An 11722-nucleotide genomic window follows, 5' to 3' on the forward strand; every position below is an offset into this window, starting at 1 on the left:
ATTAAAATAAATAATTTATTTAATTTTATTAAATAAATAAATATTTAGATAACAATAATAATAAAATAAATAAATAAAAATTGAGATAGAGAACAAGAGAAGAGAGGGAATTGAGAAAGAAGAGGGATGGAATAATTATAAATAATTGTATGTGGCACTCTAATTTTTGAATGCCATAAAGTCAATTATATAAGGAAGTTTGTCCTATATGTGACACTTCTATAATTTTTTAATATCATAGAGACAACATAGCAAGGTGAAGAAGGTGTATTTATCTTATATATGGCATTGTTGTAATTTTCAAATATTATAGAGTCCACTATATAGGGAAGGAGGTTTGTCTTATATGTGGCATTCTTTTAATTTTTGAATATCAAACTAAAGAAATGTGAGACAGAAGAGAGAGAATAAAAGAGAAAATGGAGGGAGAAACATGTCTATACCTTTCCAATGCTTTAAGTATATACTTATAGATTTCATTCATGCATTTGCAGCAAAAAAAGTAAAGTAAAATTTAAAACTAAATAAATAAATAAAATAGATTTTTCACTCCCATACTTTTGCACGGTCCATTAAGGCTTAAAATACAATATTTTTGAAATCTGTTTTGAATTAAATATCATCAAAGAAGGTACAGACTTACTAATCTCCAGATTCTTTAGGCCTATCCGTGAACCAGTAGTCGATTCACTCTGAATAAATTGTTGATTTATTTTAAGAACTCACAGTTAGGGCGAATAGAGTCATCACATGATTGATGTACTAAACTATATTATTTGCCTTTTACACGAATTTCCTTTGAAATGAAAATAAAAGCTGGTTATATTTTTGGTCAATAAACTAAAAACTAACTGGATCTATAAATTATAAATGTTGAAGTTAGGAAAACAACAAATGGGCCCCATAAATTTAACAAATTGACACCCTAAACCTAGAGGCTGTTTGCCAAATTAAGAAGATAACACTGAATTGAACGATAGCACTTGAGTTCAGTACAGCAAATAACCTACAAATTCTGAAGGGCCATCGTTGATACTAAAAATTATTGTTGATGGAGCTTCCAAACGGCAATGGAGGCAGAATTGGTATTATTGGTGAGAAATTACTTTTTTCTTTTTTGATAAAACCTGGAGGTGCTGCCCCCACAGATCACACAGGAGGTTACACAGAAGGAGATATGTAGAAGCTTGGCTTAAAAAAAAAAAAAAACATTCAATTTGCAAAACAGTTCATTTTGTCTAAAAGGAGATGTGTAGAAGATAGTGAATATGTTATTGGATCCAGACCTTGCGGTCCCTTGGTGAATTCATCATATAATTTCTAATTACAGGTTTATCCTGTGTAAGTTCATTTATCACTCCATCTCCTTGATAATAATATTGCTGATTTTATTGTTAAAAACACAGTTCTTTTCAATAGGCCAATCACATGGTTAGTTGCACCACAATTCTTATTACCTACGCTCATGAAAAATTTGTTGAAATATCAGAAAAAAGAAAAAGAATAAAAAATACAAATTGTGAAGGGCGAATCGAACACCAATCTTGTCGAAACACTTGAACTATCAGCTTGGGAATTGATAAGCAGACAAGCAGCCGATTGGGGAGGAATGCCACCAATTGTTAAACACTGTTATGTAAATTTCAAACATTTTGTTTATCAAAATTACTGGATGACTGAGGCTTCTATTGCCAGTAGCGCTGATAGTAACTTACTTTGCCATTTGTCCTATCATGCAAATATGAACTTACCAGTCTGTTGATCCCGCCTCAGTACATAAGAACAGTATAGAGGCTTCATTCCTAGGTAAATCATACAAAGATAAGTCATTGTTAGAATCATTGGTGTAAATTGGGCCATGCCAATGCTTTTGGTGGGTTGTGCTGTGCCGGCCTGCGGCTGGGCCCGGCCGTGCTTATTATCTTTGGGATACTTTAGAGATTCGGCCCAGCCTGGCCCATGGAACGGGCCCAGGCCGTGTTGTGGGCTAGGCTGGCTTGTAAGTTAGACCGGGCCAAGTCATTAGATGTATATTTAAAAAAATAATGAAAATTTTAAAATAAATTAACAAAATAGACAAAAAATTAAAAAAAATACAATAAAATTGAATATATATATATATATATCAAGGTTTTAAAAACCAATCCGGAAATAGAACTGCTGTGGCCACCGGTTTCTAGGTCGAATGGTTTATATTATTAGGGCAAATGTTAGTATTAGTCTCCTTTAGTTTTTATGAGAAAGAAAGAAAGAAAAAGAAAGAAATGAGAGAAATGAAGGAGGGAAGAAGGGAAGAAGGGAAGAAGGGAAGGAGGAAGAGGAGGGAAGAAGAAGGAAGAGGAAGAGGAGGAGGAGGAGGATTCAACCTTCACCAGCGATGATGATGGCAACGGCAATGGTGACGGCAGTGACAAACTGACAATAGAAATGCAGATGTCAGATCTATCTCAGATCTCAGATCTAAGATCTTATTTATCTTCAGCTTCCAACCTCTGCAATCTTCTTCTTCTTCTTCTTCTTCTTCTCTGATGTATATGGATCTCAGATATGAGGTCGTTCTTGTCTTAGATCTGAGGTCATTTTTCTCTCTTTATGTTGTACCCATGAACCACTGTCCCGGTCAAATGGGTTTATGGTTCAATTGCTCGAGCTAGCGGTTCTCTAACCAAGTCAACGGGTTTTGGCCCAAGAACGGGTTAAGGGTGAAATGGAACCAGTTGCCTAGACAATTTTCAGGCCGGAGATAGAAAGATAGATAGCCAGGATAGGCCGTATTGTGCCATGCCACAAGCCCATGCTAGCATGGCCCACCCAGTCATGTTGACCCATGGGCTTGAAAACTAAGCCCATCACTGCCCAATTTACAACTCTAGGTGGGGAAGTTACTTATTCAACTAAGAGATGGGTATCACCTACCTAGGTAAGTGATACTCAAGGAAAGTGATTTTTCCATGGATTCCACATGAATTTGGAAAACAAAAGTGGAAAAAGTGATCAATGGGAATTACAATCCCATTGATCAACTTTGCCCCCGCCCCCCCTCAAAATTTGAAAAAATGAACGAGGCCTAAGAGTATGCTTTTGCTGTAAGTACTTGGTAGGGATGCAAATGATACCCATTTGTCTGAATCTAAATTTAAATTTGATCTTATTGAAAGTGATTAAAATTTATCCATTTATAATTAGATCAAATATGAGTGGACTCCTAAATTGTCATAGGTTAAAGCTTTTAATACAAGTTGTTTTGAATTTTGTTTGTAGTGCAAATCTGAACCAAACACAAATTTTGCATTTGGCTCAATTTTGCATCTGTTTGTAACTATTATTTGCACTCCCATCAAGGCTCAAAGTATCAATTCTTAGCGGATGACTTCATAGTCGAGATGGTAACTTAACATCCCTCCTAATAGGGAGTAAGGTTTAGCTGAATGTCTTAACTGTTCAGCAGCTATGAAACCAATGATAAGGTTCCACACCAGTATTTAAATACATAAGGCCTGTGTCTTTTATGACCCATGAATTTATTACTAGTGTAGAGCCTCACCATTGGTTCCACAGCCGCTGAACAGCTAAAACATTCAGCTAATCTGAATTCCATAATAGGAGGCATGAGATCAAACCCGTTGAACTATGAGCTCTCTGTAGTATGGCTAATGGGCCTCATGTGCACCCTACTCTTCCCCACCCATTCCCCTAATAATAAAAGAAAGTATCGATGTGTATCAGTATGATTTTAAATGATAATAGTTAATGTGATATAATGCCTCACAGATTACCTACCAAATAAATAGAAAAATAAGATAAGAGTTTTGGAATGAAGCCCAGAGCATATGATTTTTGCATATTCAAAGTATCGATACTTTGAAACATGGCTCCTCCATGAAAACTTTGTACTTATTGTCTCATTTGTACTCACTAACAGTGCAAGTTTTGCATTATAGGCTCAATAGTATAAATGCAAATATATACAATGCAAATATATATAAAATAATACAAAACATAAGGTTTTACACTATATATTTACATTTGTATTCCTTCCAAACTGACTTAAGAAATAATGTAAAATTTGCACCACTTTCCTCTTAGTTCAATTTTATGGGGTCTATCATTTTAATTCCAACCTCTCTCTCCCTCTCAAAGAAATAACCTCATCATACCTCCATTCTCTTTCAGATAAGGTGGGGACAACCTCATTCCACTTCTTATTTTATCTTTTACAAACAAACAAGAGTCAATTACCAAAAACCACTGTTTTTAAAATTGGACCGGACCAGAAAAACCAGGAATCAGTCACATGATTGGTTCCGTTTTCCTCCAAAACTGTTGATTTTGGTCAGCAAACTGCTGAACCGGCCGGTTAATTGTTCGAATGGTTCGAACGGTTTTGACAATTTTGCAATTTTTTAAATTTTTTTGTCAGAACGAGCCGGTCGTTCGGACCATTCAAACTGGTAACCGGACCCCTGACCGGTTCGATCACCGGTTCGTTTTTAAAAACCATGCCAAAAAAGCACACATGCGCGAGTCAAGGCTGAAGCAAAACTTAACCAGAATTTGCCTTCACCACACTTGCACTTTCGGGTCAGTTTGGAAACGGTGTTTTATACTCTACATATTCCAAACTGAGCCATGTATTTGCATGGGTGCAAGTTTCCGTAAACAAGCTGAGTCTGAAAATGTAAATACAGTATCACTGTGGGATGGATCAGCTGTATACGGATTCGATTCCCAAATCACCAAATACCAAAAGAAGTTATTTTTAGTTTATTTTATTAATAATATATACTATTTTGTATTTTTAGTTTAATTATTAATTCTATGAAATAACTAAGTTGCAATGCAATTCAATTCAAATGCATATATAAATCCAATGAATCTGATTCAAATTTGAATACAAACGAATCAAACTTTAATCTACTTATACTCCATTTAATTGTATCCGTTTGCAGCCCTATTTGGAGGGTGGTCAAAAGTGATTTGATCTGTCTTAGCTAAATCGCACTTTTGTCACACAAGAGGCAAGTAGGCAATTAGATAATAAGAAAGTTAATTCCAGCTTCCGAGCTTCGTTTAAACCAGGGTAGAAGAATGATGCAATCCGCCCCAATCCCATGTATCTCTGCACAAAATTTCCCAAGTAGGAAGTAGCTAGGTTTATCCTCTTGTGATTTTAAGGACTTGGGTAGTTCTCATTCCCGTCTCAATGACAAATGCTTGACCGGCGAACACAATGCGGTGGTCCTCCCAGTCCCAGTCCCCGAGTATTTTGTCATCCATTCTTGCACTGTTGTCATTAAGGACAAACTGTAAATAGGGTTGCTTTTGCTTGTTACGTCTTATGCTGCTTTCAGCTTTCCCGATCTCTCTAGTCGGACTCGGTCTTGCGTCTATTGCCAGCTTGCTCCTGTTCCACGGAGCCAAGTTATGCATCTGGTTTCTGTCCGGCACGTCAGTGGAGGACGGACGGAATTCCAGGTCGCATTGGTGGTTGCCTAGCTGGTAATTTCCGGCCCCGGGAAGCTGGGACAGAAAGACTTTCCGGCCTTATCTATTATCCATTCAGCTTCTCTGTATCCCACAACCACAAATGCTCGACCGACCAACGACCATTACTGTTACCTCAACTACTACTACTACTACAGAGTACAGACAGCTAATTACTTTTTGTAGTCACCACTCACCACTCGGACTCAGTATTCCCGTTCCAGGACCAAGACCATGGTCTTGACTTTCAGCCACATATAAGAATCGAAGCCAGGAGTTCAGGAATGTCTCATCTTAACGTGCCACGCGGAATCTTGTTATTGGTTCGTATCCATTCCTTCCACGTCAGCTCCCCTTCCCCCCCTTCAAGTCCAAGGTTGCCATCCGAATGGAAATGCTGCAATCCTTTATTTACCTTTTAAAAGGAGGGAAAGAAAAATCATGTCTCTTGAGAATTGAAGCTTTTCTGTCAATTTCTTGAGAGCTTAGATTTCCCTTTCATGATCGAGAATTATGCCATGGAGGCCCTTAATGCAGCACGCTTGACCCCAGTTTCAGTTCTTTCTGATAGAAGAACCGAACCCAGAAAGATTTCATCGCTTCCTTCAACTTTTCCACTTAAATTCTCCAAATTTGCTAATTCTTTCGTATCGACAACAAACTTACCGGAGGTTCTATTGCGGAGTTTTAATGGGAGCCTAATGGTTCTGTCTTCTGTTCTTAGTGCTGGGCTTGCAAGAGCTCTCACGTATGAGGAAGCTTTAGAGCAGTCTACGAGCACCTCCACATCTGGTGGTGGTTCTGATTTTGATGTGGGTGGTCTTCTCGACAACGTTGTTAGCTTTGGAGCAGAGAATCCCGCAATTATAGTTGGTGGAGTCACCATTTTTGCGCTTCCACTTGTTTTGTCTCAGGTTGTGAAGAAGCCTAAGCCTTGGGGTATTGAATCTGCAAAGAATGCTTTTGCAAAATTAGCCGATGATCTTGATGCTCAATTGCTTGATATAAGGGCACCGGTGGAATTTAGGGAAGTGGGTAGCCCAGATATTCGAGGTTTGAAGAAGAAAGCTGTGTCAATTGTATACAATGGCGAAGACAAACTCGGATTCTTGAAGAAGCTTTCTTTGAAGTTCAAGGAACCAGAAAATACCACATTGTTTATTCTAGACAAGTAAGATTCTAGGCCCTGTAACTGTAATTCTCTTTCTTTATACGCTAATGATTCCTATTGTCTTTTTTTTTTTAAATAGGCTTAATTGCAGTTTTGATAAGAATTTCTAATTACTAAATGTGTGAATTTCTGAAATGCTCTCTGAGTTCTGAGATTTACTGAGCTACATGATTTATACATGGGGGGAGATAAAAAGGATCTTGAGGGCCCAAAAACCGGTCCAACCACCAATGCTACAATCACCACAAATTGTTTTAGAATGCCAATATACCAAAACTACGTTCAAATATAACAAGGCAGCAGAATTCATTATATCACTTACAAATACATAATAAAAGAGACAAAAGGTTTAGCCTGAATGTACTTACTGTATTGTAGGCATGAGAGGCTAAATAAGTAATTGAATCAAGGTGTATATGATTGTACTGTTAAGTGGGCAAGGGTTTGCTAGGTCGATATGGCTTTAAATAGAACAGATTGGCAAAACAGGATTCATTTAGTCGAATCCATATGGTGGGGATAAGGCATGGATGATGGTGATGATGTTTAAGTTGTATATGATTGTTCAATAAGTGATGCATAGAACTGAAACTTAATATAGAATATGCTGCAGTTATTCAATGCCATCATGAAGTCACCAATCTTTTTAACCATGCTACTGTTATCCATACTTACTCCTTTTCAAAGGGCTAATTTGCTCTCTCTTTCTACAAACCCTTAACCAGGTAATCACAGGGCGTTCCTCAAACCAACCTCACAGAACTTTCAGCCACACATCAGGAACACCTCCTGCACTTGTATGTTGTCATTTATGGGAGATGTTCCCAATGCATTGGTGTGAGGAGCAAATCTGGATTCATCACTGGGCGTTCCTCAAATCAACCTCACAGAACTTGCAGCCACACATTGGGAACATCTCCTGCACAGCTGCACCTGTATGTTGTCATTTATGGGAGATGTTCCCAATGCATTGGTGTGAGGAGCAAATCCGGATTCATAACCAAGGGCTATTGCTTGATTTGTAAAACCTCAGGCTGATAACCATATGAATGTTGGTTGGAGTTTGAGAGCAGCCACTTTGTGCCCCAAAAAAAAAGTGTCAAAAGTCAGGTCTATATCCAGTCCACCCCTCCCAAGACCGCGGATAGCTGGGACCAACATTGGGTATTGGCCTTACATGGTTATATAACCCTAGCCTATGAACCATAACAAAAGTTGCATAGATTATGTAACTACATTAGTTGAATTAAGCGGTGAACAATGTGCTGCTTTCTAAGTGACTTGGAATTTGATTTATATCTCTAGGGGATTTTGATCAATGTGTCTTTGTTTTCTTGATCATGTGATGAAGTTAATTAACAGTTGTTGATGAATTCCTATAACAGAAAGTATCACTCACTTAGTTTTGTTATTTTATTAATTGTTTCTATTAGTATTTACTGAATGGTGATTAAATACTGGTCTTGAGGACCATCGTTTGAGGTTCATCCATAGAATCTTAGTCACTCAAAACATGTCCGACAATTAGTGTTTTATATTCCATTAATGAGGCACATTGTGAGCAGTTTAGAGGCTGTGGAGCTTCCCCGAGCAGAGGATGATCCAACTGACCTACATTTCTCTTTTCATACTCAATGTTGTTTCTAATATTTATTTCTTATGTCAAATATAGATCCGTGTAAAGGTCAGATTCTGTGTGCTGATATTGATTTATATATTATTTGCTTAACATCCAAAACTAGTATTCAGGACTAACTCCATCAGAACTGCCATGCAAGTCAGGTTTGATGGGAACTCTGAATTAGTTGCAGAATTGGTCACTGCAAATGGTTTCAAAGCTGCTTATTCCATAAAAGATGGTGCAGAGGGACCCCGAGGGTGGATGGTCACTGTCTATCTCCTTGCTTTTATACTTATTTTTTTCTTTTGTTTTACCTTTTCCTTGTGCACTGAACTTTATTGTATACTTGGTTTATTCAGTATTGAGAATCTTGGATATGAACACAAATTTTGCAGAATAGTGGGCTACCATGGATACCCCCAAAAAGAACACTGAGTTTTGATTTTGGCAATTTGACAGATGCTATTAGTGGTGTATTCGGGGTATGCATCTGAAACTTCTATTTGATTCTTAAATGCGTAACAAGTTTAGTAGGTAACAGATGTTTGGTGAATCTTTGGCTTTCCAAAGTGCAAATTTGGCAGGGTTGCTCATGAGGTAGAAAAAAAAAGGAATCAAATGAAACTGAAACAGCCATAAGAAACAGTTTCCAAATACTGTCATCTTGCACTTCCCATGAATAGAACCTTTTGTTCTTTAGGATGGGGAGCATCAGTGTGGGTGATTTTGTGACATTTTTAATGGAAATTCTCTTTTATTTTTTAGAGCTGACCCCATGTAGTTGGGGTAAGGCATGGATGATGATGATCCTCTTTTATTTTTTAAGAAAAAATTGACATGAATATGCTTTCTTTGATGATGCAACTGATGGATTTGTCTTCTATAGGAAACTATTCTGAAATATTAGCATTAAGTTTTGGCAAATTCTGCATATTCTATTTTTTGTGTCAGCATGATGCAAATAATTTCACTTTAGTTTTGATTAGTGACGTTTTTCATGTAGTTTCTGACAAAAAGAGATTAAGTGCAGGAAGGTTCTGATGGTTTGCCTGTTACCCTTGGATTAGCAGCAGCAACAGGTTTAGGTTTATTGGCATTTTCAGAGGTCAGAATGTGGACATTTCTGGTTGCCATGACTTTTTGTGTTTTTTTTTTTTATATATTTGGTAGATGTGAATTAGATTTGGTATGGATATTGACATTCAATGACTTTGGGGATAATTTTTGCAGGTAGAAACAATACTCCAACTTCTTGGTTCAGCTGCAATCGTTCAGTTTGTCAGCAAGAAACTTTTGTTTGCAGAAGTGAGTCTCTGATGATTTCTTCTTGACTTGTGTATTCTCATTTTAAGAGGTTCTTGAAGGACAATTAATTGGTTTACTACAATACCAATGTCTTTTGATCCTGCATGTTGAGCAGATACAATTTATTAAGACTCTTAAATTAATAGACCACCTCTTGGACAGGAAAAACCATAATGAAAGTTGGAAATGTTAGGAATTTTAATCTTCCTATGAAATAGCTTGATTTTAGACCACTAGACGACTTTGTTTATCCTTGATTTTACTGCTTTTCAAATTCCAATAGATGTTAAGATGTCTTGCTGATATAAATGCTATATTTATACCAATAGCATAATAAGCTGCATAGGCTGAAATCCATATCATCCTGCTTATATAATTTTGGAGTAAATGATGTAAAAGCTCCTTATATGTCCCTTATTTGAATGTTACAATGAAAATTTGAATGTTTCTTACATCCATAGATTTTTATTAACAGGATCGGAAGGTAACATTGCAACAAGTTGATGAATTCTTGAACACTAAGGTTGCTCCCAAGGAGATTGTCAATGAGATAAAAGTAAGTCATCCTACTAACTATGAATCTCCATTTGTTAAATTTCCAATGAGGCACTTTGTCTGACGATCAATCTGTTCCAAATGCATACAGTTTTCACCAAGTTCATCAAGGTTTCTTGACTCTTTGAGTTTTAATACATAGGAGTACTTGAAAATGAAAATGATAGGTTATGTAGTCCCATATATATTAGCATTCTAGTGCATACTATCCTCATATATTGATGCGCCCATTGCCTGTGGTCATAATCTCTCTCTCTCTCTCTCTCCATGTTGAAAATTTAGCAAATCGGGAAGGCTTTTCTACCATCACCTACAGTTAAGAAGGCTCTACCAAAACCTGTGGAGGGAGCATCAAACACTGCCACTCCTGATATCATACAGAAGACTGAAGCTGCTACTGAATTGAATCCCGAACTAAAATTACAACAGGCTTCCAAACCTAGTCCTGAGGTCAATTCAGCACCCAAAACAGAGGTTAAGGCAGAGCCATTTCCAGGATTGTCAAGATCACTTTCACCATACCCATATGTAATGCTCATCCTTTGGCATTGAATTTTTAGATTTTTCTTGCTTGTTAAACAGTGCTAGTTTTACGAGCTAACTTGTTAAATAGATCCCGCTTTTGGACACTATTTGTTCTTATCCTATTTAAAATGATAAACGGTGAGCTTTCTTGTCTGGCTTTTTTTCACATCAATATGTAGTGTATTAGTAATCCAATTTTTTAGTTTTGTGCTCTAAACTGATGTTTGTTTTTCTCTTTTCTCAATGATGCAGTATCCAGATTTCAAACCTCCAACTTCTCCTTCCCCTTCACAGCCTTAAAATTTCAGTGCACTCTGGGATCCATGAATGTGTTCTTGCAGCAGATAAATGGTCTGACCGGAACATTTGGAATCTAGTCAGCAAGTAATCTAGTTGAATTTTTGTATTATAGAAAGGTCATGTATTAATAAGAATAAATATATTGCAGGTGCAGTTATTGTAGATCTGCTGTTTGTTTTATCATTAATTTCCTTGTAGCGAAATTCCATTTTGTTGATATAAATTTTGGATATATTGCCTGTCAGATCTGTTAGTCGTACTAGCTGTGGTTAATGGATCATACATCTCTTTTGTACTTTTAGTTAGGAAAAGACCCTAGATTACCCAATTAGCTGAAGGTACTGAGACGTTGTAGACTTGCCATCACCACTCACCAATAGGAAAATTCAGCCCTTTGCAGAATTTAGGAGCTGTTTATAATGGCTGAAGTGGCTATGTTAAATGATTTGTTGATGTGCCTTTCAGTTGAAGGACTGTTTGGTAACAGTTGAAGTGGCTGAACTGAATGGCTTAGTGCTTTCCCTACTTTTTCCTTCAATAATTTTCCTAAAAAATTACGGAGTTCAGAAGGGCTGTTTTGGCATTTTAATTTTTACTGCCATTGATATTTGAACGTTGAAAACGAGTTTGCAATCTAACGAGTTTGAAAAAGAGTTTGTTTTGATAATTTTCCCAATTTTTTAATAACAATAATAATAATACTTAATCTTGTGATGACGATGACGCACATCTTTCGCTCCTCCTTGGAATTTGGAAAGTAG

At 37.0% G+C, this 11722-nt stretch overlaps 1 protein-coding gene across 3 annotated transcripts; it reads left to right on the forward strand.

Annotated features, from left to right (window-relative positions):
* The first annotated feature begins 5860 nt into the window (after positions 1-5860).
* Positions 5861-11205, forward strand: LOC104603976 (rhodanese-like domain-containing protein 4, chloroplastic). Of its 3 annotated transcripts, none has more exons than XR_016084108.1 (8): positions 5862-6655; positions 8438-8540; positions 8672-8758; positions 9307-9381; positions 9507-9581; positions 10057-10137; positions 10419-10799; positions 10914-11205. XR_016084108.1 is itself a non-coding variant. In XM_010268170.3 (8 exons), the coding sequence occupies exons 1-8, from the start codon at positions 5985-5987 to the stop codon at positions 10959-10961; spliced, it is 1386 nt and encodes a 461-aa protein (XP_010266472.1). In that variant the 5' UTR covers positions 5863-5984; the 3' UTR covers positions 10962-11205. The 3 variants fall into 3 exon arrangements, 2 of the variants coding, with proteins under 2 accessions (XP_088757447.1, XP_010266472.1); XM_010268170.3 differs by having other exon boundaries at positions 5863-6655; positions 10419-10664; XM_088901321.1 differs by lacking the exon at positions 10419-10799 and having other exon boundaries at positions 5861-6655.
* The last annotated feature ends 517 nt before the right edge of the window (positions 11206-11722 follow it).

This window comes from Nelumbo nucifera, chromosome 3 (genome assembly GCF_055504915.1).
Source record: "Nelumbo nucifera cultivar China Antique chromosome 3, China Antique-T2T, whole genome shotgun sequence".
Taxonomy (NCBI): domain Eukaryota; kingdom Viridiplantae; phylum Streptophyta; class Magnoliopsida; order Proteales; family Nelumbonaceae; genus Nelumbo; species Nelumbo nucifera.